General features: G+C 39.0%; 1 protein-coding gene across 30 annotated transcripts in view; it reads right to left on the bottom strand.

Annotated features, from left to right (window-relative positions):
- The window catches only part of RAPGEF2 (Rap guanine nucleotide exchange factor 2), a 326,588-nt gene that overhangs the window by 27,571 nt on the left and 274,256 nt on the right, over positions 1-24,761 (bottom strand). For all 30 annotated transcript variants that reach the window (XM_065597906.1, XM_065597907.1, XM_065597913.1 and 27 more), the window contains 10 exons: positions 22,230-22,407; positions 20,377-20,513; positions 19,607-19,765; positions 17,111-17,263; positions 16,570-16,734; positions 11,388-11,495; positions 11,077-11,280; positions 10,760-10,868; positions 9,488-9,734; positions 5,133-5,290 (listed from right to left, as the gene is read on the bottom strand). In XM_065597906.1, coding sequence (XP_065453978.1) covers positions 5,133-5,290; positions 9,488-9,734; positions 10,760-10,868; positions 11,077-11,280; positions 11,388-11,495; positions 16,570-16,734; positions 17,111-17,263; positions 19,607-19,765; positions 20,377-20,513; positions 22,230-22,407 — 1,618 coding nt within the window. The remainder of the gene's footprint in view (positions 1-5,132; positions 5,291-9,487; positions 9,735-10,759; positions 10,869-11,076; positions 11,281-11,387; positions 11,496-16,569; positions 16,735-17,110; positions 17,264-19,606; positions 19,766-20,376; positions 20,514-22,229; positions 22,408-24,761) is intronic.

Raw genomic sequence — 24,761 nt, 5'->3', positions numbered from 1 at the left:
GCATTCTGCCCAATCCTAGGGCGGCACGGATGCTTGTGTGTGTGTTCTTGTTCCGCTCTGACCACCCTGTAGGGGGCGGCGGGGCGGAGAACCAGAGCACCCTGCAGAGCATTCCTCTTCCTTCCCTCCCCGCCGACTGGAGCGGAGCCCTCGCGGCAGGAGGTGGCGCAGCGGGAGGGGCCGCATGGCAGCGCCCCTGCTGTAGCCCGGCTGCCCCCTTCTCTCTCTCTCCCGCCCGCTCCCCCCCCCACAGCAGCTGGTCCCCCTGCACCCACGCTCCGGCCGCGCCGCAGGTTTTATTTTTTTTTGCTTTGCTGTTCTGGCCACCCCGTTTTTTTTTGTTTGGTTGGGTTTTTTTTGCTTGGGGCGGCCAAAAAGCCAGAGCCAGCCCTGTTTGCACATTACTAAATAATACAGCTCTTCCTTCTGTGAACAGAGGCTCCTTCAGAAGAAGGCTTTCAGGGACAGAGCATGTTTCTGCAATTTCTGGGTTGCTCTGCCATCTTGGGCAGGAGAAGCAGTCAAACCCTGAAGGAGTGCCTCAGAGATTCGTCACGGTGGGAGAAGAAATGTCTCAAATAATGCCCAACCCATTAAGAAAGAAAAATAGGCAGGAAAAGGAAAAGAAAGTGCTCAATATACTACTTCGAAAACCCTCCTAAAATAAACATTAAACAAAATGGAAGTTCTCACCTATTTTACTGTGTGCCACTGCAAACTCAGCTCCTAGTGAGAGCCCACTGATTGCACTAACAAGCCCCCTTTTGCTCAAGAGGAAGGTAACCTGCTCTTTAGGATTAGAAGAGTCAGTATGAAGAACAAATACCTGATCAGTGAAAAATTAAGGTCCCTTCGTGTCCTATGCTTCTAAGGCTCAACTAAAATACTTGTGCAGGCTTTCTTCACCTTGTGTTTCGATTACTGCAACACCCTTTTCTCTGGCCTTGACAAATGCCATCATGCCCCGCTCATATCCATTCTGAATGTTGCTTTAAAGATAATTTTCCCAGCCTATCATTTTCACCATGTCAATCTTCTCTTTGCCACCACTTCATTATCACATGAAACAAGCTGCTTGTCTTCCTTTTCAAGGCCTTTCATGGCCTATCCCCACCTTTCTATCATCTCTCATTCACTATCAAGACATCGACTCCCACCTCTAATTGCCCATGATGCCAGCCTCCATTGCCCGCTTGCTAAGATCTGCAAGCAAGCAGACTTTTTTGTGTTTTTTCCCATGCTTCCCCTGACACTTGGAGGAGTTCCCCATAAACCTCAGCATACCCCGTAAACATAAACCATAAACCAGCAAACATCAGTAGTTCCCCATAAACATAAAGCTACCTCATTATCCTCCTCAAAACTCTTCTCTGCCATGATGCCTAAAAAAATCTTCATAATGGTTAGGCCACCAGTGAACTGAGATCACTACATTTCATGATGACCAATACTGTCTCAATGTTTCCTTGTATTCGCCTGTCTATATTTATTTGTTGTCTCTTGTTAATACTTAAACTATAAACTCTTTGAGGCAGAGATTGTCTTTATTCTATCTTTGTACAATCCCTAGCTCAATGGTTCATGACTTGGGTTCCTAGGTTCTATGATAATATAATCACCACCCTGGCTTACTCTTACCACAATTTTTCATTTCCAGTACAGATCTGATCATCATCTAAGCAGTATCACATCCTATATAAAAAGTGTACAGGATTTTGAAATTAAAGATGCAATCTAGAGCTGATCTTGATCCGAAGCCTCAGATCCAAACAATCCCAAACTTCGAGGAAGTTTGGATCCAGAACTCAGCAATGGAGATAACAATTATCTCCATGATGGGACAAATCAATGCCTCAGATCTTAACATCCCCTAACTTTGGCAAAGACGTATCCAAACTGTGTGGCTTGATCCAAGCCCATCTCTAGTTAACACCACATAGAAAACTAAAATAACTGTAAATCTTTCCATGCATTTAGAAGGTACTATTATTGATTATGCCACTAAAACGTAGTTTTAGGTTAATGTTAGGGAAGGGAGAGTGTCCATGGGAAACTGTGCTCAAGATCTATCCGATTGCTTTGTCATAAGTGAAAAATGACATTTCAGTTTCCTTTCCTCCATTCACTCATAGGACGGTTGCATATGAGCAAAGTCAATGGACTAGCATTCATGGTTGCAAGGGGCACAGTCACATTCAGATAATGAGATGTTTCATAAGGTATTGTTGTTTTTTATAAATTAATCATGACTTCTTAATTTTACTACTTGACAGCTTTTATCATTTTTTCCCATCTTTCCCAGAAAGAAATTGGACTGAAGTACTGGGAAAAGCCTTGCCTTGTAGATAAGAATCTAGTCTACTTGGAGTTTCTGTCTGAAAGTAAAGGGGAAATTAAAGGTGATAGACAGTTAAAAATCATAGTATACTCATGAATCCCACTAGAATACAGCCATGAGAGCAAAAGTCTTATGGAGTATTTGACCATTTAAAAATAAACTGCTATTTAAAAACAAAAACAAAAAAACCTATACAAAGCAGGATATAAAACAGATTGTTGCTGGCTTCAAGCTTCTAGAATGGGTGTTTTATTTTCCTGAAGACAACCCTTCCAAAATGTTGGTTTTCAAAGCTTACTTGAACAAGTAGTTTTATGTTCCATCCTGAAGCATAATCCCTAAAGCCTTAAAGGATGGCAACTCCACAAGGCTTTCCCTTTCTACTCCAATGCATTCAATTTTCCGAAAACTGCCTGTGTCCCCATCTTTTATTTAGTTCAAGGTAACATCTAAATTAAAAACTGTAAGCTTTAAATTTTTTCAAGTCTTCAAGTACACTGAAATTAATCAATGGCTTGTGTCTATAACCTAAATATTCCTAAAACCCTTAAGATATCTGCTCTAGTTGGAGGGGTTTTGTTTGTGTTTGTTTGTTTGTAGGGTGTTTTTTTTTTTTTGGGTTGATTAGGAAAAAAGCTAAGAATTCTTTTAAAACCATTTGAAGCATATCTGGACAAGTTTTATTATAATAAAAATAAATTACTAAGTAGCAGTCTGTGATGCTGTATGATTGGAACATGACCATTAATTAATATTGCCGCTGTCAGACAATTGCAACAAATCTTGAACAAAGTATATCATGTAAGGTATCAATGGAAAAGTTATGACTTGCTGAGTATGATTATCCTGTTTATATGCATGTATAATTTTTGCATCTGAAGTTATGAATATTGGCTACATAGACCTATATTTCAAACATGTTTGCTCCTGGGATAACACCCACAAGGTAATTTATATCCAGTCTGGCCAGCACATTGATGGCCCTTTAAAGAACACTTACTCTCATAATGGGCTATAGAAGAAGATTGTCCCACCCAGTAGGCTTCCAGTGGATGCTTTAGCCAAAATATGGGTAATGGCTGCTTCTATGAGTTATCAAAGCATACAAGGGCATGTGACTTGCTCATGTGACCCTGGATTCCATCTTGTGCCTGTATTTTTTCCACAAACTAAGACTGAGAGTATCCCCTCCACATGGGAAACGGTATAAAGGACCCTGGAAGCATCTCCTTTTACCTCTTTCCTGCTCTGATCTCTGGACTATGGATTTGCACAAAAAGGAGCATATTGACTATGAATTGAGGGCCTTCCAACCTTTTGGAAGTTACCTAAGACTTTACAAGCCAACAGTCTGTAATATCACTGCTAAAAATCAGATCCAAGAACTTTGCAATGATTGTGTGTATATATTCCTTAACCATTTTAACTCTCTCCTCTTTCTTTTCTCTTATAAATAACCCTTTAAATAGTAGATACTAAAGGATTGGCAACAGCATGATTATTAGGTAAGATCTGAGTTATATATTGACCTATGTGGCTGATATGTTGGGATTAGAAGGACCCTTTATTTCATTAAATTAGTTTTAAATAACCACTCATCATAAAGTCTAGTGTCTGAGTGGTGAAATGAGTACTGGAATGCCTAAGGAGATTGCATTTCTGACTTCTTGTTAACTAATGTGGTGAGACAGAAGTTTACTTTTATACTGGATTGGTATATCTAATGGAAGAATAAGCACCACTTTGGGATGAGTCTGTCCTATTTTTCAGCAGTTTGTACTGAATCTGGTATCCTCAGCTGTGACCCACTGAGGCATGGTGACACTTTTTGTTTTCCTAAAAGTCACTGAGGTGCTGCTATAATGCTAAAGCTAAAGCATTATTCCACTGTTCAAGTCACATTTATCATATCTAAGACAAAAGCCTATGAATACTTACTTTCTTTATTACACTTTCCTTAGCTCTTCATATAGCTGAAGCAGTTTAAGAATTGTGCTAGCTTCCATTTCACTACTTGAAATTTATTTCATATCTATGAGCCACATACTATTACTACTACGATTACGGTGATGCCTATAGGCTGGGAGACAAAAGATTCATTGTGCTAGGTGCTACACATACATATGGTAAGAGAGAGACAGTGTCCCAGAGAGTTTATAATCTAAAGAGACAAGGCAGAGCAAGATTGGGAGATTGTCCCCAACTTAAAGATGAGGAAGTGAGGCAGAGAGATACGAAATGACTTGCCCAAGAAAGTCTATTGCAGAAACAGGAATTGAACCCTAAATCTCTGGAATCCCCATGCTAACTTCAAGACCATCTTTTCTCTTTACTGAATTTATTAGAGTCTACTTTAGTATACGGTTTGTGTGTGATATTTTAGCTTACTGCAGCCTTGTACAAATTACTGCTTACCAGCTATGTTTGTGTAGCTAGAAGACAAATTAGAATATACCATGTACCTGAAGTTTACACTGGTAAATAAATAAATAAATAAATGTAATATGTATGTGTGTGTGTGTATATGTATATTTTATATATATATATATAAAATCCTGAATTACAGACAATACATTCCACATACAACAAAAATATATACATATTTGCCTGGAGTTAAAATAAACTGGAGCAATGACACAAGAAAGAACTGTATATTAATACAATACATGATCAGTCTATAGGTTAAAACATAAGTAAATACAAATTGATGGGTAGATCCAGAACAATGAGTACCTAAAAGTAAAGTGTGACTAGAGGAAAATCAGAGGTAAGAGTAAAAATAATTGATGCTTACCTGGAGTACTATTGAAATCTAAGATGCGGTGATGTGACTGCAATAAATCTGGATTACTGGATGACAGGGTTCCACTGACAGGTAAAGCAGGAGGAATGTGTTTGGTCTGCCTCAATCCTACAATGCTGTCATCCTGCGACTGGCCAATTCCAATGTCACTGTGCCAAGGAGTAATGAGAAAATAAGAAATTTCAGAACTTAAATCTTCAAAGCTTTAGTTATGGCTACAGTATTTGCCATTTAAAAATTAACAGTCCTCAAAAAGCAGTAGCTATCTTATAGTTTCCTCTACGGTGCATTTAGCCACAGTATCCAAGTGCTATATAACAATAAAATTGCTATCTAACAATAAAATTAGATCTGCTTACCAATAACCAGTGAGGATTCTGCTCTTTGCCCTTCCTACTTCTGGGAAGATGGCTAGTTTTGTTATCTCAGCACTTTATTCAGGGTGGAGAAGATTTATTAAAAAGGGGTAACATGCAGTGCACTTTAAAACCAATCAGACTTTGGCTCAGTCTAATCTCCTCTTGTAACTCATTCCAGAAAAGATCCCCTCATCCCAGAACAATATTTCTCCAGCTCTTAGGCACTTTATTTTTTGTGAACTGCATTATTCCAGAGGAGCACAACAGTGTTAGCAGGTCACAGATGGAGAGATGTCATCTAATGATGGGCACTATTGATGGCTTTGAGTGCAGGAAGATGATCTTAATTGGCAATGGAAACAAATTGGAAGCAGTGGGGGGTGTAGAAGCCAGGGTAATGTGCTCTTGATGAGGAGCCAAGCTCTTGAGTTTACATACCGGGATGTAGCTGAGAACTTCAAATACAACATTTTGGTGGCAAACTTTGAATGTTTAATGACAACCGTTGTAGCAGATGGAAATATTTTTATAATTTAACAACCAAAGGCCAGGGTTTTCAACAGTGAATGCCTAACATTAGACTCCTAAATCCATATTAGGTTCCTAAATAAATAAGTCAGAACTGCTAGATGCCCAACACACTTTTAAAAATTAGGCCACTAAATTAAAGTACCTCAGGCACTCATTTTTTAAAATCTTGGCCAATTCGTCAACAGTCAAACAGAAAATCAACATGGATACCATAGGAAGCATTTGACTCTTATCTATTACTTACATTTTCATTTAGAGTTGCTATAGCACATTTAGCCATGTCATTTTGTGCTTAAGTACAAGTGTTTTGCCCAGTGTATGCAAGCCCCACTTTCTTATGGCCAAATCAGTATTTTGATGAGATACCTCCACACAAAGCCTAGAGTGCTGTGAAAAGTGGTGATAGTAATTCAGTAGATAATACTCTTTCCTCTAAGCCACCACTCAACAATATTTGGTAGGTTGTTATCACACATCTATGGTGCTGGATGTGCTGTCTTCTTTAAAGTGCAAAACCCAAGAACATAATCACTTTTGGTGATAACTTCCCGCAGTACTTTTCATAAGAGTCGAGGTGTTAACATCAATGTTTTGGCTACACTCAGATCGAGGTAATGACACTTTGCCTGACTAAATGCCTCTTGCAATTTCAATGAGATACTGCATTCATTTTTACTTCCTGTCAAACTGTTTAGTTTTACTATATAATGTTAAACAGATACTGTATTCCATACCAGATATGGCTTCCCTTTGGTGGCTGTTGTTCTTAACTATGGTGTTGTCAGGATTAAATAGGTAATATTTCTAAAGAGTCGCATATGAAAGGTTATATATGAGCCAATGTATTCACTTTCTTTCTTATAAAGAGCCTAAACTGATTTTTTTTAAACTACATCAAAACTTCTGAGATTTGAACTATTATAAACAATAAGTAAAAACTAGGAAAATCAGACTTAAAAATGGCAATATTGCAAGATCCTGGGTGCCACAACAACATACTTTCCCCACCGTTGTGCAAAATATTTTATTTGGGTGTGGTGTTGGGAAGGAGGCTTGAAGGGAAAAAGCAAATGGATTCCCATTACTTTATATATTCTTTTATTGTGCACTGAGATACTATTAATATAGCAAGACACAGCAATTGGAAGAGTGCACATTTCCTGCTTGGATAGCAAAGAAGATAAAGAGGTCTTTAAATATATCCCTTCCTACCTTTAAATACTAATTTACCATTTAATTAACATAGGCAAATGAAATGCTTCAGTCCTCTTTATTTGTGGTTTTCAAAAATAGCAAATGAAAATTCTTTAAGTGCCCAGTGACAGTGAAATGCTGTTACTTATGAAGATATCTAAATTAGAGGCTTTCAGGAAGTGGAACATATACATGCTGGAAAGGCTATACCTACCCAACCCTATGTGGAGATCACACATTAACAAAAAATTGAAATGTCAGTGGGTTTTGGGAACATACATTGCTATACATAACACAGGGATTAAGGGTAGCAAAGGGGAAAGGATTTTAGATTGACTGTGTTGTTTTTCTGACTCTTACCCAAACAGTCCCCTACACAGGAATTAGCAAAATGCAAGGAGGAAGAAAAAAAACGGAGAAAGAAAAAATAAGTGACAAACTAAGAGAAATGAATTTAATGCAGTAAGATTAATAGAGAACAGTACAAACTCCAGAGAATGATGTGTCTGGTTCATCAGAGAACTAAGGGGCACAAATATGCAAGAATGGTTATATAGAGAATGAGAAATAGTTAAGAGTCAGATAATATTAAATGAGGCTCTTTTTATAAGGATTTACACATTTCATTTCATCCACAGGAATCAAAGATGCTAATTTCTACTGTAAATCTTATTTTAACACAGGGACTGGAAGGGTGAACACAATAAAAGACCATTAACTATCATTACAAAAGATTACCAAGCTTTACTTCAACAGCACACATTGCTTTTAAAATATCTGAAACCTTAATTTCAGTGGCCTACCTCCATTTTCAAGACAAATTCATTTTAAAATTATACACTATTTGCATTTTATAATTTGTTCATTTATAAAGCAAATAATGTTGTTCTCTCTTCCCTTGCTGCCAATAGCATCTTCACTAATTACATAGTGTTTGTTAGTTTTTAATACCTAAACATTAATTGAAGCAGTTCTGTTCTCAGTTATTACTACTGAAGTAAAAAATCTGAGCACCAATTATCCTCTCCATTACTGTGGGCAGAAACACAGCCTTCCTATGGGATACAGAAGAGAAAAATGGTTCTACAATAGGAAATATTGGTTCCACTGGATCATCTATTCATCTGGGACCCCACAAAAGCTCCTTGGCTGGAGACATGGACGGTTGGTGTTTCATTGTGCTCATCTTCCTACCCCCTATCTTCACGGGTCACCATTAGGCTCCCCAGACTTCTACTGAGAAAAATTGGAAGAGACTCCCATAAAACAATGTCCAACTCATACCTCAATTAGCCAAACACACAGTTGTTTACCAGCACAACACATTCCTTTTATCTAGAATCTAAACACACCATTTCTAAAAGGTCCCAGGCCAGTCTATGGCAAGAGAGACTGGGGGGACCAAATTTAGTCTTTGTGTAATCATGTCCAACTCCACTGAAGTACCTGGGTTGAAAATTTGGTTTGGGGATGGTAATTTGATCTCCCACATGGTAGTGTGCAGATCACATTAGGCCAATGGGTTAGAGAAATCTACAACTTGTTCAGCTGCTATGAGTCAATTGCAAACCATTTGTTTGCCCACCTATTCTCTCTAAAAAACAAACTTAGCTCCATAAGATACTGCCTTGTTAATATTCAACTTAGCAGAAAATCCTAACTGATGTAAAACAATTTTTCAAACCTGCAGTGCACTGATGAGAACAGAAACTTAACATCACCATTCCTGATTCCAGCATGTGTAACAGCTGCGAATATTGATAGGAGAATTGTACCTTCTCAGCCCTGGGTTTGCCCACAACTGTGAAACTCTATTCCACCAGACAGACCAAATCTGCTATGTTACAAGCAAGATGTTTGCCACATTTTTGCAACTGCTTTTCCTGAGAGTAACTCAAGAAGTAACTCAATGTGGCTAAGGAGACAGAAGAAAAGGAGTACATAGAAGAAATATCAAGCACACACCACAACAGTGTTTAGGAGGAAGGGATGGAGAACAGTCATATAAGCTTGTATGCTTATATAGTATTAGCATTCTGATACCTAAGGTGATGAGGACGTACACAAAGTGGGCAGGTACTTTTCCGAAAGGAAGAGTAACCAACCCAAATATCTTAGTTAACCAGGCACAGTTCATCGAGAAAAGAACCACCTACATTTTTGCAAATTTAACATTTTTGTCTTAACAGATCTATATCCTTCTATATCAACAATTCAACAGTTTAAAAAAAAACATTTTAGAGGAGATTAAGAAATGCTCACTTGTATGGTTTCTGAGGCAGGATACTGATTCGAGTTTTGTCAAGTATCTTCTTTAGTTTGTTTCTCCCTCCAACAGTGTTGGCTTTACTTTTCTTATTTACTTTTTCTAGTCCTATCACCTGCTCCACATCAACAGCAAGGTCTGGGATGGAGTAACGACTGGCCTTTTTAATATCACCAATTTTAGGTAGATGGGGAGCACCATTTCTTTTCTCCTCTGACAATCTTGTTAGAAGTTCTTTAAAAACTGCACAGGAAGAAAAAGGATAAACAGCGTATTTTAAAAGAAAATTCTGAGTACGAAGAAAAGTATAAAGCACCATGCCAATCTACTGTTAAACATTATAGAAAAGTCTGCTCAGCAAATTCTATCAATCATTTTAAAAACAGCCTTAATTTTAATGAAAAAATGTGTACATACTCATTTTAAAAATCTGAATAGAATATCTATCCTCGGTCATAATAAAATAGAAGCATACAAGTGAAGGAGCCTGATCCTACAAGGGCTTACTGCTGGGTATAGTGCTGAATCCCCAAAATAGTCCTTTTGAAATCAATGCACTCAGTCGTAAGGATCAGACAGGATCAGACTTTAAATGATTAATTTCTGATGGAAGTGAGAGATGATATCCATGTACCACTAGGCGTTAGATGTTTGCGACTGGGATTTGCAAGTGGGGAAAATGAGTGAGTAAGAGTTCATTTTTTCCATAGGTAGGCTCATATGGCTTGAGTGCATTTACTTTGGGTGAGGACTGAAAGAATGTGAGCCAGGCCAAATACAAAAAGAGAAGGCAAAGACAAATGAAATGAAGACAGATCATCCAAGTTCCAAGACAGGTCCATATCCAGAGGAATGTTTGTGTATATACACGTTAGGAGGTCAGACTAGAGGATTACAGTGGTTCCTGTTGGCCTTAAAAACTCAGAAAGTGAGAGTACAACCTCTTCATATGTGAGATAATTTACATTTTTTACAACTGTAATGTAAATTAATCTAAAAATTAGTTGTGTTTTCTCTCAGCAATTTCCACTAAAGATAATTTTAAAAAAAAATTGTGTTATAAAATGCTTTGGGGACCTAAAAATCATTTTGTGGTCTTCCCATCCCTAACTCAAATGCTTTAATTACTAATTTTTCTTTCTTCATTATAAATTACTTCCACACATTATGTGTACATAACACTCAAACAAAACTAAAAGATTAATCTGAAAGATTGAATATAGGATTACTAGAGTAAAACAAAAAGAAAAAGGTGTACTCAAACCTACCAAATAAGTTGGTTTTCACAGTGATAGATAAATGAGTATTATTTCTAAGAATTTCCATGGCTTTTGACAGCTGAATGTTTTCAAAGTTTTGACCATTCACCTCCAGTATCTAAAAAATGTAAAAACGACAATTTACTATTTTTATTTAATGACAAACAGAAACATGAGAATCTCTGTCTCAATGTACAAAGATGTATGCAGCAAGTTACATTGTAGCTCTATATGACAGCACTCATGGGGGAAAAAAGGAATAAAATAGCTTAACCAAAGACATTGAAATTTCAAGTATATACTTGTAAAACTTTGAAATTATGTACCTGGTCACCACGTTTCAAGCCTGCTTCTGTGGCTTTGCTACCTAAATCCACACTGTCAACAAAGATTCCAAATCCCTTTTCTGACCCTCCCAGCAAGATAAAAGGCAAAGGGGCTTCTCGAGATGGCTTTGTTAATGTTATCAATCTTCGTTTAGCTTTAGCAGCACATGCAATATTTAATAGCCTCAGATGTCCACCCATTTTCTGCAGAGGGGGAAAAAAAGTAGCATAATAATGACATAAATATACAGAATAGCCTGAATACTCCTCCTTCCCAAATTCTTTTCCTTACAAAACTCCATTATTCTTACCTCTCTTTCCAGATTGTTCTCAAATTCCTCTAGAAATCGAGTCATAGCAGGATCTCCTTCAAAATCATTGAAGTGATTGTTCACCCACAACAATACTACCCGTGTAACCTGTAAGTCAATTAATAATATAAAACTTTATCCTGGTACATATTCAGAGAACAATTCTATTTCTAAAGCTTTTAAACAGGTTATTTTTCAGTTTCCAGGTATTTTAGTTGTGAAAACTGAGAATTTTGCTCAAGGCCAACTCCACTGACACAACATTTTACCAGCAGGTCTCCAAGGAGTCGTAAAATGAGCAAACACCTAAAACTGTGCTTGGAAAGTTCACAGTTGTTCAAAATGGTAATGCTGGTTACATCAAACTTGTCAGAGGGTAGAAAATTAAGTCTGCATTTACACAGTTCACTGCAATTCCTGACATGTATACAAACAAGAATTCTCTAGCCTTTAGACAAAAAAGCCATTAACGTCATAAGGAGTGTGCCTCTGTAAGAGTGTGTAAAATAGGTCTTTACAAAAGGCAGAAGAGATAAATTAACTTTACTAATGAATGAATTTATTCTTAATGGTCATCTTTACAACAGGGGTTGGGTTGCTTTCTTACTTTATCTTTCTGACTTCCCATATTTTAAAACTACAATTTAAGACTATACTACAGAAAAGACTCCCTTCTGGCAGCACTACTATAGCTAAACATCTGTCAGGAATTCAAGTACAATACAGCTACCTGTAAACTTTTACTCTATCCTGCAACTTGACCTATGAAGTTTCAGTCAGCAGCATTTTCTCCCCATTGATTTAAAACTAGATTTGGTTCAATCAACATATTTTATGTTCTTAAAATGCAAAATAGTAACCAAAATGATGACTGTATTACTTCTGTCATGTTGACAAAGTGAGTTACTGAGGAAAAAAAAATACTAAGCATCACCAATAGCAGCTTTTCATTAATAAAAACTTGTGCAGATTTTAATCATGTGAAGACAATACAACTGCCACTTACATGTACTTACACAGTACCAAAGCCACTTTTGTGTCAATGATCTGAGATTAAAGCATCTACAAATAGACCTTGACATGAATTGGAGCTGTATGGTCTATTGTGTTAAGGATTCTCAGACTCCTCAAGTAGATTCCTACTTATCTACAAAAGCAAGCAAATTTACCATAATAGCTCAAATTCATAACACTGAGACTAATTAACTATTTTAGGGGTTCCTAACAATGAGATAATTGCACATGTGTGCTGCAGTCCCTAAGCAAACAATGTGGGATAAGGACAAGATTGTAGCCTTAACAATCCACAGCCATGCTTTTCAGATTTATTTTTAAAACAAGTCACACTTACAGGTGGGTTAAATCTTTTTGAAATTTTATGGATATATAATTCATTGTTTTAACTGAACAAAACTTGGCATTTCTATGTTGTAAATACAAGTAGCCACAGAATCTAAGGTTTATTTTTTTTATTTGAAAACTATTGTACAAAAGCATATAAGAAACTGCTTTACAAAATCTTTTAGAACACTAATCTAAATTTTAGTGGTTTTATTTTTTATTCGGTGTGGCGTGGTCGGAGGACGACAGAATCTGTTGAGCTGAAGTTTTCACAGCTTTCCTTTCTGACACTGAAGTATAATCAGCGCCTGTGGTGCTCCATGATTTCATGGAATTACTTTCCTACCCTAGAATCACTGCAGAATGGGCCATTTACACAAAATTCCTAGTTCTATTCTAAGGCTTGGAATTATTATTTTTTTAATCTCCCCCACCTCCCTGTTCAAAATTTGAGCTACTCTTACTGCAATGTAAGCCATTATTTAATCTCACATTTGAAGAGATTAATATGGCAGCTCCAGGTCATCATAAACAGCATGTTTTAATTTATTTTTTCTTTAATTTATTTTGGGAGGGGAGAAGAGTTATATTCTACTTTCATTAAATATATTTTATATTTTAAATGGCTATTTAAAGCTTTTTTTTGATCTGTGTTCAATGAGGTTAGATGGGAAGAAATTTTATATTGCTTTCATAATACTAAACAGTAGTATGCTAAACTATTATTGGACAAGAAAGGACAAGTTTCCAGTATCAAAGTTGATTTTTTTATGAAAAGGTTATTATGCAGAGTATAACAAGGACCTTTTATTAAAGGGTTTCAATTTATTTATTAGAATAAATTTAAATGACAAAATATATGGTTACAGATTAGGGGGATAAGTATGTAAGACAATGCATTCAATTAATATAGAGGAGGCAACAGAATGAGATAGAAAGAAAAAGGGGGGAAAGAAGAGGGACAAGACATATAAGTGTAGGTTTGGGATGGAGAAGGAACTAGTGTTGAAATATGCTATAATGACAATCTCAATACAGAAATCACAGTGGATGTCGTAAGTTACTGACAAAATAGACATTACACTGAAAAGAGCTGTCTACTGATGGACAAAAGGGGTATATACATATATTACACATTAAAAAAATCCCTATGTTCGAAGAACATAACATAAGAACGGCCATACTGGGTCAGACCAAAGGTCAATCTAGCCCAATATCCTGTCTTCCGACAGTGGTCAATGCCAGGAGGGAATGAACAGAACAGGTAATCATCAAGTGATCCATCCCCTGTCGCTCATTCCCAGCTTCTGGCAAACAGAGGGTAGGTACACCATTCCCACCCACGCTGGCTAATAGCCATTGATGGACCAATCCTCCATGAATTTATCTTGTTCTTTTTTTAACCCTGTTATAGTCAAAGAATATTAAGGTTGCAAAGTTAAGCTACCAAAAGTTACCAAAAATTGTTTTGTTCAACCTTAATTCACCCCCCTTGTACCTCTCTCCCCAACTGGCTCCCAGTCCCAGTCTCCTTAGCCCAATTCTCAGTTCCATTTTCCATCTCCTCTCTTCATGTGTCCAAGCTCAGTCTGCCCTAACTCCCAGGTGTCCCTGTCCTAAGCTACTCACCTTTGCTCCTCTCCCTCCAGGTCTGGCTCTTGCCCCCTCTGCATTTGAATAGAGAACCTTCCTCCTCCACACTGTCTGGGCTTCAGTAGGTGGTGGTTACTGAGCACCCAGAAGAGATGGGTTCATTGTTTTCAATTCTGTTGCCAACTGCAGAAAAAGTCCTGCTCAGCCCTGACCTGGAGCTCACTCAGTGCAGAGGGAATCTTCTGGGAATGTGGCATTGGAGCTTAAGCAAATCATATTAAAATTCTGGGGTGGATTTTCATGGGACAGCAAAAGCCACATCCCTCACATGAAGGCTGACCAAATTTCATGGCAAATTTCAAGTCCCTGATCTAAAGTTGTGCGGGGGGGGGGGGGGGGGGGGGGAACGGATGACTAGACCTGCTTAAAGAAAAGTTCATCCTAATTTTTTAACATGGGTAAACAATGTATTTTCTCTAACCTCATTTACAGAAACAACTGAACTGTTTTAGATGAAATTCTTCCTCCCCCACTTACCCCCGCAACCTCCCCTAAAAAAAAACAAACAAAAAAAAACAGCCTGAGGTAAATATCTGGCATACGCAATTTCACCCAAACAGTTAAAGTTTGGCAAAATTATAAGCAACTGAAAACAGGATTTTATAAAGTGAAGTGCCGCAAACGTAACTGTAAACAGTGTTATCTGCCCTATATATAATTGGATATGGTGGACCAGATTCTCCAACTTTATACTCTTGATTTCAATGGAGCTACCCCAATTTTCACCATGTGAAGTGAAGGGAGAATCAAGCCTGGTGTCTTTCTGCTTTTATTTATATTTAAGAAAAATGTTAGAAGAAAGTGTTTGCCAAATTGCATTAAACCATTATTGTGCACAGAAAACAAGGAAATATTTCCTGCCATAGATTTAGGCCCTAAGTTACCACAGAATTATATTGGACTGCCCCCAGGGGTCGGTCCTGGGGCCGGTTTTCTTCACCATCTTTATTAATGATCTGGACAATGGGATAGATTGCACCCTCAGCAAGTTCGCGGATGACACTAAGCTGGAGGAAGAGGTAGATATGCTGGAGGGTAGGGATAGGTCCAGGGTGACCTAGACAAATTGGAGGATTGGGCCAAAAGAAATCTGATGAGGTTCAACAAGGACAAGTGCAGAGTTCTGCTCTTAGGATGGAAGAATCCCATGCACTGCTATAGGCTGGGGACTACAGTGGATGAGAAGCTGGATATGAGTTAGCAGTGTGCCCTTGTTGCCAAGAAGGCTAATGGCATATTGGACTGCACTAGTAGGAGCATTGCAGCAGATCGAGGGAAGTGATTATTCACCTGTATTCCGCACTGGTGAGGCCACATCTGGAGTATTGTGTCCAGTTTTGGGACCCCCACTACAGAAAGGATGTGGACAAATGGAGAGAATCCAGCAGAGGGCAATGAAAGTGATCAGGGGGCTGGGGCACATGACTTACGAGGAGAGGCTGAGGGAACTGGGCTTGTTTAGTCTGCAGAAGAGAAGAGTGGGTGGGTGGGGGGGGATTTGATAGCAGCCTTCAACTACCGGAAGGAGGGTTCCAAAGAGGATGGAGTTTGGCTGTTCTCAGTGGTGGCAGATGACAGAACAAGGAACAACGGTCTCAAGTTACAGTAGGGGAGGTCTAGGTTGAATATTAGGAAACACTATTGCAGTAGGAGGGTGGTGAAGCACTGGAATGGGCTACCTAGGGAGGTGTCCTTAGAGGTTTTTAAGACCCGGCTTGACAAAACCATGGCTGGGATGATTTAGTTGGTGCTGGTCCCGCTTTGAGCAGGGGGTTGGACTAGATGACTTCCTGAGGTCTCTTCCAACCCTAATCTTCTATGATTCTATGACTATAGTCTACTGAAATACTGAGGATTTTAAAAAGAGGATTGATACTTCTACAACCAATTATTTAATATACAGAGTTGACTGAAGTATGGGTACATGAGTGATAAAATACCTCCCACGCTCCCCCTTTAGTGTTTAACGGTAGTGCTTTACACTTTTTTAATAACTATTCGCCTGATTTAGCATACATTTTCTACAACCAACATTTCCTCATATACTATTAGCTGGTTGTTCGACCAAATCCAGTTATTCTGGTTTAAAGCTATAAATAAAAATTACAAAAATATTTGTATCTTAATAATTTGTATTTAAATACACATGAGTTCACAATCGTAAGTTTTAAGTAGTCATTTTTTCAACCTTATCCCTGAGGCTAGGGTCATTGAACCACTCCAACAATTTCTTGCCCACTTCCATTGGGCTGGAAAGAAAGGTCCTGTAGGTCAAAAGGAAATCCTCTATAAATGTTGGATCCACCACTGAGTGCTCTTCCACCAAATGCATTGTTAACCTTTCTGATGTTCCCTATAACAAATAAAAGCTTAATTATTAACTAGCATGAATGCTTTTTTATTTTCATCTAACATCTTGATGGTACACTAAACGTAATAGTATCATTAAGCCTATCTAGTCACCAATGTGTTAAACAATAAAAAATAGCTTGACCATTGTAATAAAGAGATTGATAAACTTTACTAAATTAAAACAATCAAAGAACCCTGAAAAAACAGCAATTTTTTTGTGTTTAATTTTGAATTGCTTTTTAGCTCTTTTATTTAAGAATCTTTGGAAAGCTTGTATTTCAAATATATTGCTGAACTAATTCTGGACTTGGGTCACCAAGGAAGAGCTCATACAAATCTACAAAGCATCTGGTTGTTGTTGTTGTTTTTTTTTTTACCTTGATGACAATGTGACCCTTTCTTGTTCCAGTGCGATCAAGCTCCCTGTGCTCCTTCACCATAACAATCTCCCCCTCCTCTTCTACCTTCTGCATGTTTTTTTCCACTTGATTGAGGATGCGGCAGTAATCTTGTTGGGCTATGCAGACAAACTGGAAAGAATCATCAGGCATAGATATTAAAAGGTACAGAGTTCTGAGACCTCAAAAAAAACTGTCTGGACTTAAAATACAAGTATTCTATGATTACTGAAGATAAAGTAACTTCTCAGGCCATGGATGGCCAAAATTGTCTTTCTAAGAGCTCTGCTGTAGTAAACAGCTGAATAAGCAAGTGTGATAAATTCCACTATAATTTTTGCCTCAGGAGAGTGCAAGATTCATCGATTCAAGATGATTTAATATCTCCATAGAATATTCATATAGTTGCATTTTCTCTGCCAATAAAAGTAAATCCCACTTGTAAAATTTTCCTCAAGGAAACCTCTTCCTGCTCTTCCTCCTCTTCAGAGCCATTTAAAAAGGGAACAACGGAAGGAAAACCCTATCCATAATTATGGTACCACTATTGCTATGGGTAAGCAAACTTTCACTTTTGTTCTTTGAGTAATCATAAATATATTAAGCCAGCCATTAAGAAAATTCTACCATTCTAATTTATGAGTAGCATAGATACACAGAAAATAATTACCGTATATACTCTATCATAAGCCGGTTCATTTATAAGCTGACCACCCCCCCCCCCAAGATGGATAAGTAAAAATGGAAATTTTTTATAACCCGCTCATAAGCCGACCCTATGATTCAGGGGTCAGCAAACTTTGGCTCCTGGGCCATCAGGATAAGCCGCTGGTAGGCCAAGATGGTTTGTTTACCTCGAGCGTCTGCAGGCACAGAGGTAAACCTAAGTAAACAAATTGTCCTGGCACGCTAGCTGCTTACCCTGACGGGCCGGGACAGCAACTGGTGGGGAAATGTTTTGGTGGTGGGAGAAGCTGGAGGTCAGGGGAGTAACCCCTGTGATCACCCCTCACATGACCCCACCCCTAGCCACACTCTCCCCATCCCATCCCTTACCACCTTATCTGTGGAGGATGCCTCTGGCCTGGCTGGAGCTGCTCCGGCAGGCCAGATTGGACGGCGCGGCCACCGCATGTTCCAGAGGCCTGGGTCGGGCGGCATGGCCATAGCGTGTTCCGGCGGGCTGGGCAGCGTGGCCACAGCCTGCTCTGGGGGGCGAGGCCGAGTGGCACGGCTGCAGCTTGCCAGCTGCTTTGGAGGCTGGGGGGAGAGCAGCGTGGCCCCGCCTCTTCCCTTCTGGCTGTACTGCCTCTCCTTGCTCCCTCTGTTGAGAGGAGGGGCTGTGTCCCACCTCTCCCTCTCTATACCCGTTCATAAGCCGACCCCCTTCTCTGGTGCTTCCCTTTTTTACTAAAAAAAATTTGGCTTATGAATGAGTATATATGGTACTTTTAGATGAAAACATTTACATTCCAACATGGATCATTCCCTTTCAACATAAGACATCTATCTGTTTAATATGCAGCATTTTAAGGGAAAATGCCACTTATGAAAGAAATCAAAAGAATCTCAATTTATATTTAAGCGAGCAACAAAAGTGCTATATAAATACATTAACACCACTAGTAATGCACTTGGATAATTTAGATATAACCCTTTACCCTTTACATTAGTCAAAATATCAGACCGTGGCCACTGGACAATTGGCATATCTCCGGAAATTCACTAGAAGTAAAATAATTTGACAAATGGTCCAAACGGAACCATAAATCCTTTTTTCTTTTAGACCCAGATGTTTTTCTCCTGGGCTTTTGGTCACATAAATCCATTCATGCAGTAGCTGTGCATTTAATTTTATTACCTGAGGATGTCAAGCCCTAATTTGATCTAGAATCATTTTTTTTTATGAACAATTACCAAAAACTGAACTGACATTTCATTTGCAATCATATTAACCAAACATAAGGATAGTGATAAATTATGCTGCTTTTTCTTGATGGGTCCTCTGACATTGTGTGTTTGAGACTTCTGATTGATTGCTTTGATGAACTCATGTGTTACCTTTATATTTTGCCCCAATATAATTCAAAATGAATTTAGTTTTTTTCAGGTCATTTCGTAATTAATATCAAATTTCCAGCACACACTACTAAACAGAATACTCTATTTCACCTTTGTCAATGAACTATTAGAAATGTGCTCAAAGACATTGCCCCAACTCAGCACAAAGCCATTCTTGCATTTAAAATGAAAGAAAAGAAGGAAGTTGATTTTTGAATAAAATGTATTGGAGAGAAAATATCCCTGTTAAAATTACTCTATAGAACAATTCCAAGGCCTGTCTCTGCACCCTACCAGATAAACTTAACATAAACTCTGCCACAAACACTTTTTAAAATGCAGGTATGTTGTAAAGACAGTACTATATAATTTATAACTGTGTTTTGCAAATATATATGGAGTAAAATACTCTACCTGGCAGTCATCCACTTTGGTTCTCATCACTCCTTTCATGTATTCCTTGTCCATGGTAGGGGAAACACCAAAACTGTTTCCCATACACAGTATCTCTGTTCTTCCATCGGGATATGTCACTTCCACAGAACCATTCAATATAACTGACCAGGAGTCCAGCTAGAAATCGAACAGTACAGGATAGGTGAAAAGAACAATCACCTACTCACTTAGCATTTTAGCATGGAACTGTATAAACACTATTCCCAGAATTGCTTATACATTTTTTAAAAGTTAGTTTATTTTTAGCAACTATTTATGAAAACAAGAAAGGAGGAGGATGAACTAGTTTATCTGAAAAATTATAATTCCTTCCATCTCCTTAAGGAATCTAATATTTAGCCTTTAATAAACTCTTGGAATTATAAAACCTATACAATTCATAAAACCCTTGGCAGTATTTAAACCATACTGAAAGATCAAAAATAAAAATCATTTGAAATCGGCTCTGATCATTAATAATACATGTGTTTGTATAGCCTTTATTGAGAAAATTTTCTTAAGTTCTATTGCATGTATCTTGTAAATTGATCTGGGTGTTTAAACTGAAAAATCATTTGCAAATTGAACTGAATAAACCATAATCAACACAACACAAAAGAGGCATACAAACAAATTACTTCCTAGTGCTGCTTTCCAGCAACTAGAAATTAATTTCCAAACTTCAAAATAAACGTTTCCAGATTTTCTGACGTCTGCACAAAAGAAGATTCAAAGCAAATTCCACTGACCTCTTCCCCATCATTTAGTACTATGGTTCCTGCCCTCTCCACAACTGCAAATACCATCACAGCACAAAGTTCTCTCCTCACTGACATTGTCATGTTGGCAAAAGCAGGCAACTGATGCATGAATTCCAATAGTTGTTCTGAAAGAGAAAAAAAGCCCACTGAGTCATACACATCAAAACAACAAAACTAAGTAAAGGCAGCTCTTCAGAGAAATGCTTCAGGGTTCTTTAAGTTAAACTACTGTACAATGCTGTCTGTATACTGATAAATAATGTACAGAGAGCTGTTATAATTACTTGGGTTTTTTTGGCGACAGACTAGCTTATTATAATATCAATGAAAGATCTGTAAAGTAAAAGCCAGTATAATGAAAATATTGTAATGTAACCATGTGCCTTGAATACATCCAATAAAATCACAATGACTCCACAGAGCCATTGTAATAGTTCTATTAAAACCATGTTAGGTTCTTTTAATCAGAAGAAATTAAGTTTTACGAAGTATTTTTGTGGCAGTATCCTACACTTAAGCTGTATACAGGACACTTGGATCCAAACAACAAAAAAGTATAATATATAACTAATATAAACCCAATGTCCAAATAAGGACATTTAAAGATATATTAAGGCAGGGGTGGGCAAACTTTCTGGCCAGAGGGCCACATCTAGGTATGGAAATTGTATGGCGGGCCATGAATGCTCACAAAATTGGAGGTTAGGATGCGGGGGGGCGGGGGGAGGGGGCTCCGGCTGGGGTATGGACTCTGGGGTGGGGCTGGGGATGAGGGGTTGGGGGTGCAGGAGGGTGCTCCAGGCTGGGACCGAGGGGTTCCGAGGACAGGAGCGGGCTCAGGGCTGGGGCTGGAGGTTGGGGCGCGGGAGGGGGTCAGGAGTGCAGGTTGCCAGAGCGCCGCGGGGAGGGCGGCGAGCCCCGGCCGTGGCCCCGCTCTCCCCGGCGGCCGGAGCACCGCACCGCGCCGCCCCCCTCCAGGTGCCGCCCCAAGCACAAGCTGGTCAGGTCAGATATACCGATCGGACGCCAACAGTCCAGTTACCATGGGGGATTGGGAGAGGCACTTGGTCATCAACCCATGCCAGCCCCTGCTCTGCCAGGGCTACTTCCTACCTGCATCTGATGGGCAGACAGGCTGCAGCTCCTATCCTAGCCCAGGAGCAGAGGGAGCCCATCTTGGGGGTGGGGGGGGGGGGAAGGTGGAGAGGATCAAGCGATGAGGAAGGGAGAGGGAGGAGAGCAGTGAGCAATGGGGGAAATGGGGAGAGATGAGAAAGCACGTGTGCGACCTTGGGGGAAGAGGTGGAGCAGGGTGTGTGTCTCCAGTTTTCAGACATTAGAAAGTTGGCAACCCTATACTTGGGAACCAATAGCTTAAAAAAAAATCTCACAACAAATTCAAGAATCCCATTTGTACTGTGGAAGAAGAATATCTTAAATCATATCTTGCTATTTTCAAAACCTTGTGCTCCAACTGAATATTTGCTTCTCTTTTACGTTAATAGTATATTTTTGTGACATTAATTTTCAACCTAAAATCTATATCATGTCAGTGGAGTATCTAGTTTAAAATTAAATTGAGTTGCTTCATTAATTTTGTTTTCAGCGTAACTGTTATTGTTAGCATGATTATTTATGCTAGTTATCCAAATGTAAGCTGTAAAAATCAGTCATTTGGTATTTTAAACAATTAATTATTTCACATGAAGTTAGATATTTGTTATACAGATTCACTCTACTAAATTTGGGACTGAGAAATAAGTTAGAACATGTTAAATAATATTAGAGTGCCCTGAGGCTCAATTTCCCACTCCCTCCTGCTAGTTTTCATGCCAACTTACCAATGTCATCATCTGTCCTGTCTATTGGGTCTTTCTCCAGGCAGTCTCTAACAATATCCCTGCTCATCAGAGGGTCTGACGCCCTCTCAATGTCTTCTTCATCATCATCATCCTCAGAATCCACTGCAGTCTCTGGTAACCCACTCAGATCCATATCACCAGCCTCACTTTCTGTGGCCTAAATACACACAGATAATTCAAATTAAAACATTCAGATGTGTCCTCTAAAGCCATTCTTTTCCACTTAAAATATGTAAATGAAGTTAATTTTACTCTGCTTTGTGGAAGATCAACAAGTCAATTTGACATACCACTTTTTGTTCTGATTTTTTCCTTCACTATATTTCTAAAAAAGGAAGCCAGTAATTTTTTGAAACAGAATGTCTTTGGCAAGATTTAAGATTGGTCTGAATAAAGAACACATTTATATAAACATGTTATGTGCATTTTTAGGAAGCAGGTCTAAGGAGAAGAAGAGGACAATTTAAATTCACTAGGCCAGTTCTTTACAAAACGACTAAAAATGGAAGTTGTTAAATAAAACTAATATTAGAGATCTCCAAAAATTAGTGTTTGCAGGAACCTATCAATGTGGTATAAGTAATACTGTCATTAGTTCACAGAGAATATTGGTATCAACCAGTACTATTCAAAATACCACTAAAGACTAAAACGGCTACTGTCTGTCTACATAGAAACTGCGTAAAAAAGCTCAGCTATGAAGTGGTGAAGCTAAGGTTTTTATTTATAAGTATAAAGGCATACGAATTTACAGATGTGGAAAACATGTGAAGTCAGTGCTGGAGCACCACAGAGGGAATACACAGAATATCTGCCAAATGTAATCTGCTTTAGATCCTATGAAAATGAACAAAAATCCAGCCAACACACAACTCGAGGTCATTAGTATAGGACCTAGAGGTAAATACATTTTAATTATTCAATTTTAAGACCAAACATTTCATAAATCCCATAAACATATTTGCCTGTCATTTCAGATTGAGCTGCTTTTTTCTCAGAACTTGATTTAATGCCACAGCAGCTGCTAAACCTCGCTTACTGTGATTTTTTTTTTTTTTGAAGAAACATAAGCTGCTAATGAGAATATTCTAAGCCACTGCTTCCCAAATCAGCACTTTCCGCCCCAAAGGAGTGTCAATTTCAGAGATTCTGGAGGTCAACAGCACAGTCAAATGCATTTTAAAAAAAAAAGAATCTGGACACAGCAGACTTTATAGTTGTGATTCTCAAAAACCATCTCTTGTGCAAACAATGGGCTATACATTGGAAAGAACTGAAACTGTTCTCCAAAAACAGCAAAAGGGGAGACAGCACATAGCTGCCAAAGACATAAGCTTATGTTTGTCTTCTATAGCATCCTCTCCGTTATGTCTATGTGGCTTTTTTTAACTATTTAATACAAACAGTATCTTCTTTGATAAAATATAAAGTAAAATAAAATCATTTTTATTTAATTTCCCTCTCTTCTGAAAAAAAAAATCAGTCTTGGTTTAGTGAGACTGACGAGTATAAACCAACAGTACATTTTAAAATGGCAGCCAGGTGGCTCAACAGCTTGTTACACAACTCTGTAAGAACCTCTGATTCTGAAAGTGTCAATTCCGGTTACTGAGCCACTGCCTAATTAATTGGTCTGATTTGCAAATCATGATATTGCTAGCAATTGTCATTCCCACTGGTCAGGACAAGGTTATGTTTTTCAAAAAGCAACATGGTTGACATGGATGCTAAATTTCAGTTAACTCTATTATACTAAAACAGAGAAACAGGAAATATTTTGTTACTAATTGATTATTTAAAACCCCTAATATTACTGTAATAATAAAAACGCAACTGATTTTTGATGGATCACATGGTGCTCCAGGCAAGGGAACAGTGAGTAACAGAGGACTGTCTCTTTTATCATTTAATTCAGGGGTGGGCAAACTGCAGCCCGGGGGCCCCATCTGGTCCCCCAGATGTTTTAATCCAGCCCTCAAGCTCCCGCTGGGGAGTGAGGTCTGGGGCTTGCCTCAACCGTGCAGCTCCCGGAAGCAACAGCATATGCCCCCTCTGGCTCCTATGCGTAGGGGCAGCCAGGGGGCTTCGCATGTTGCCCCCACCCCAAGCACCGCCCCTGCAGCTCCCATTTGCCGCACAGGCAGTGCACAGAGCCGCCTGGCTGCGCCTCCGTGCAGGAGTCAGAGGAGAGACATGCCACTGCTTCTGGGAGCTGCTTGAGGTAAGCACTGCCTGGAACCTGCAGCCCTGACCCCCTCCCACGCCCCAATCTCCTGCCCCAGCCCTGAGCCCGCTCCCACCCTCCGAACCCCTCGGTCCCAGCCTGGAGCACCCTCCTGCAACCCTCATCCCCAGCCCCAACCCCAGAGCACACAGCCCCAGCTGGAGCCCTCCCCCCCCCACACCCTAACCTCCAATTTTGGGAGCACTCATGACCCGCCATACAATTTCCATACCCAGATGTGGCCCGAGGGCCAAAAAGTTTGCCCACTCCTGATTTAATTGTTTCGC

This window comes from Chrysemys picta, chromosome 5, assembly GCF_011386835.1.
Source record: "Chrysemys picta bellii isolate R12L10 chromosome 5, ASM1138683v2, whole genome shotgun sequence".
Classification (NCBI taxonomy): Eukaryota; Metazoa; Chordata; order Testudines; family Emydidae; genus Chrysemys; species Chrysemys picta.
The sequence above is the reverse complement of the archived record's forward strand: the minus strand, read 5'-3'. Positions and strand labels throughout refer to the sequence as shown.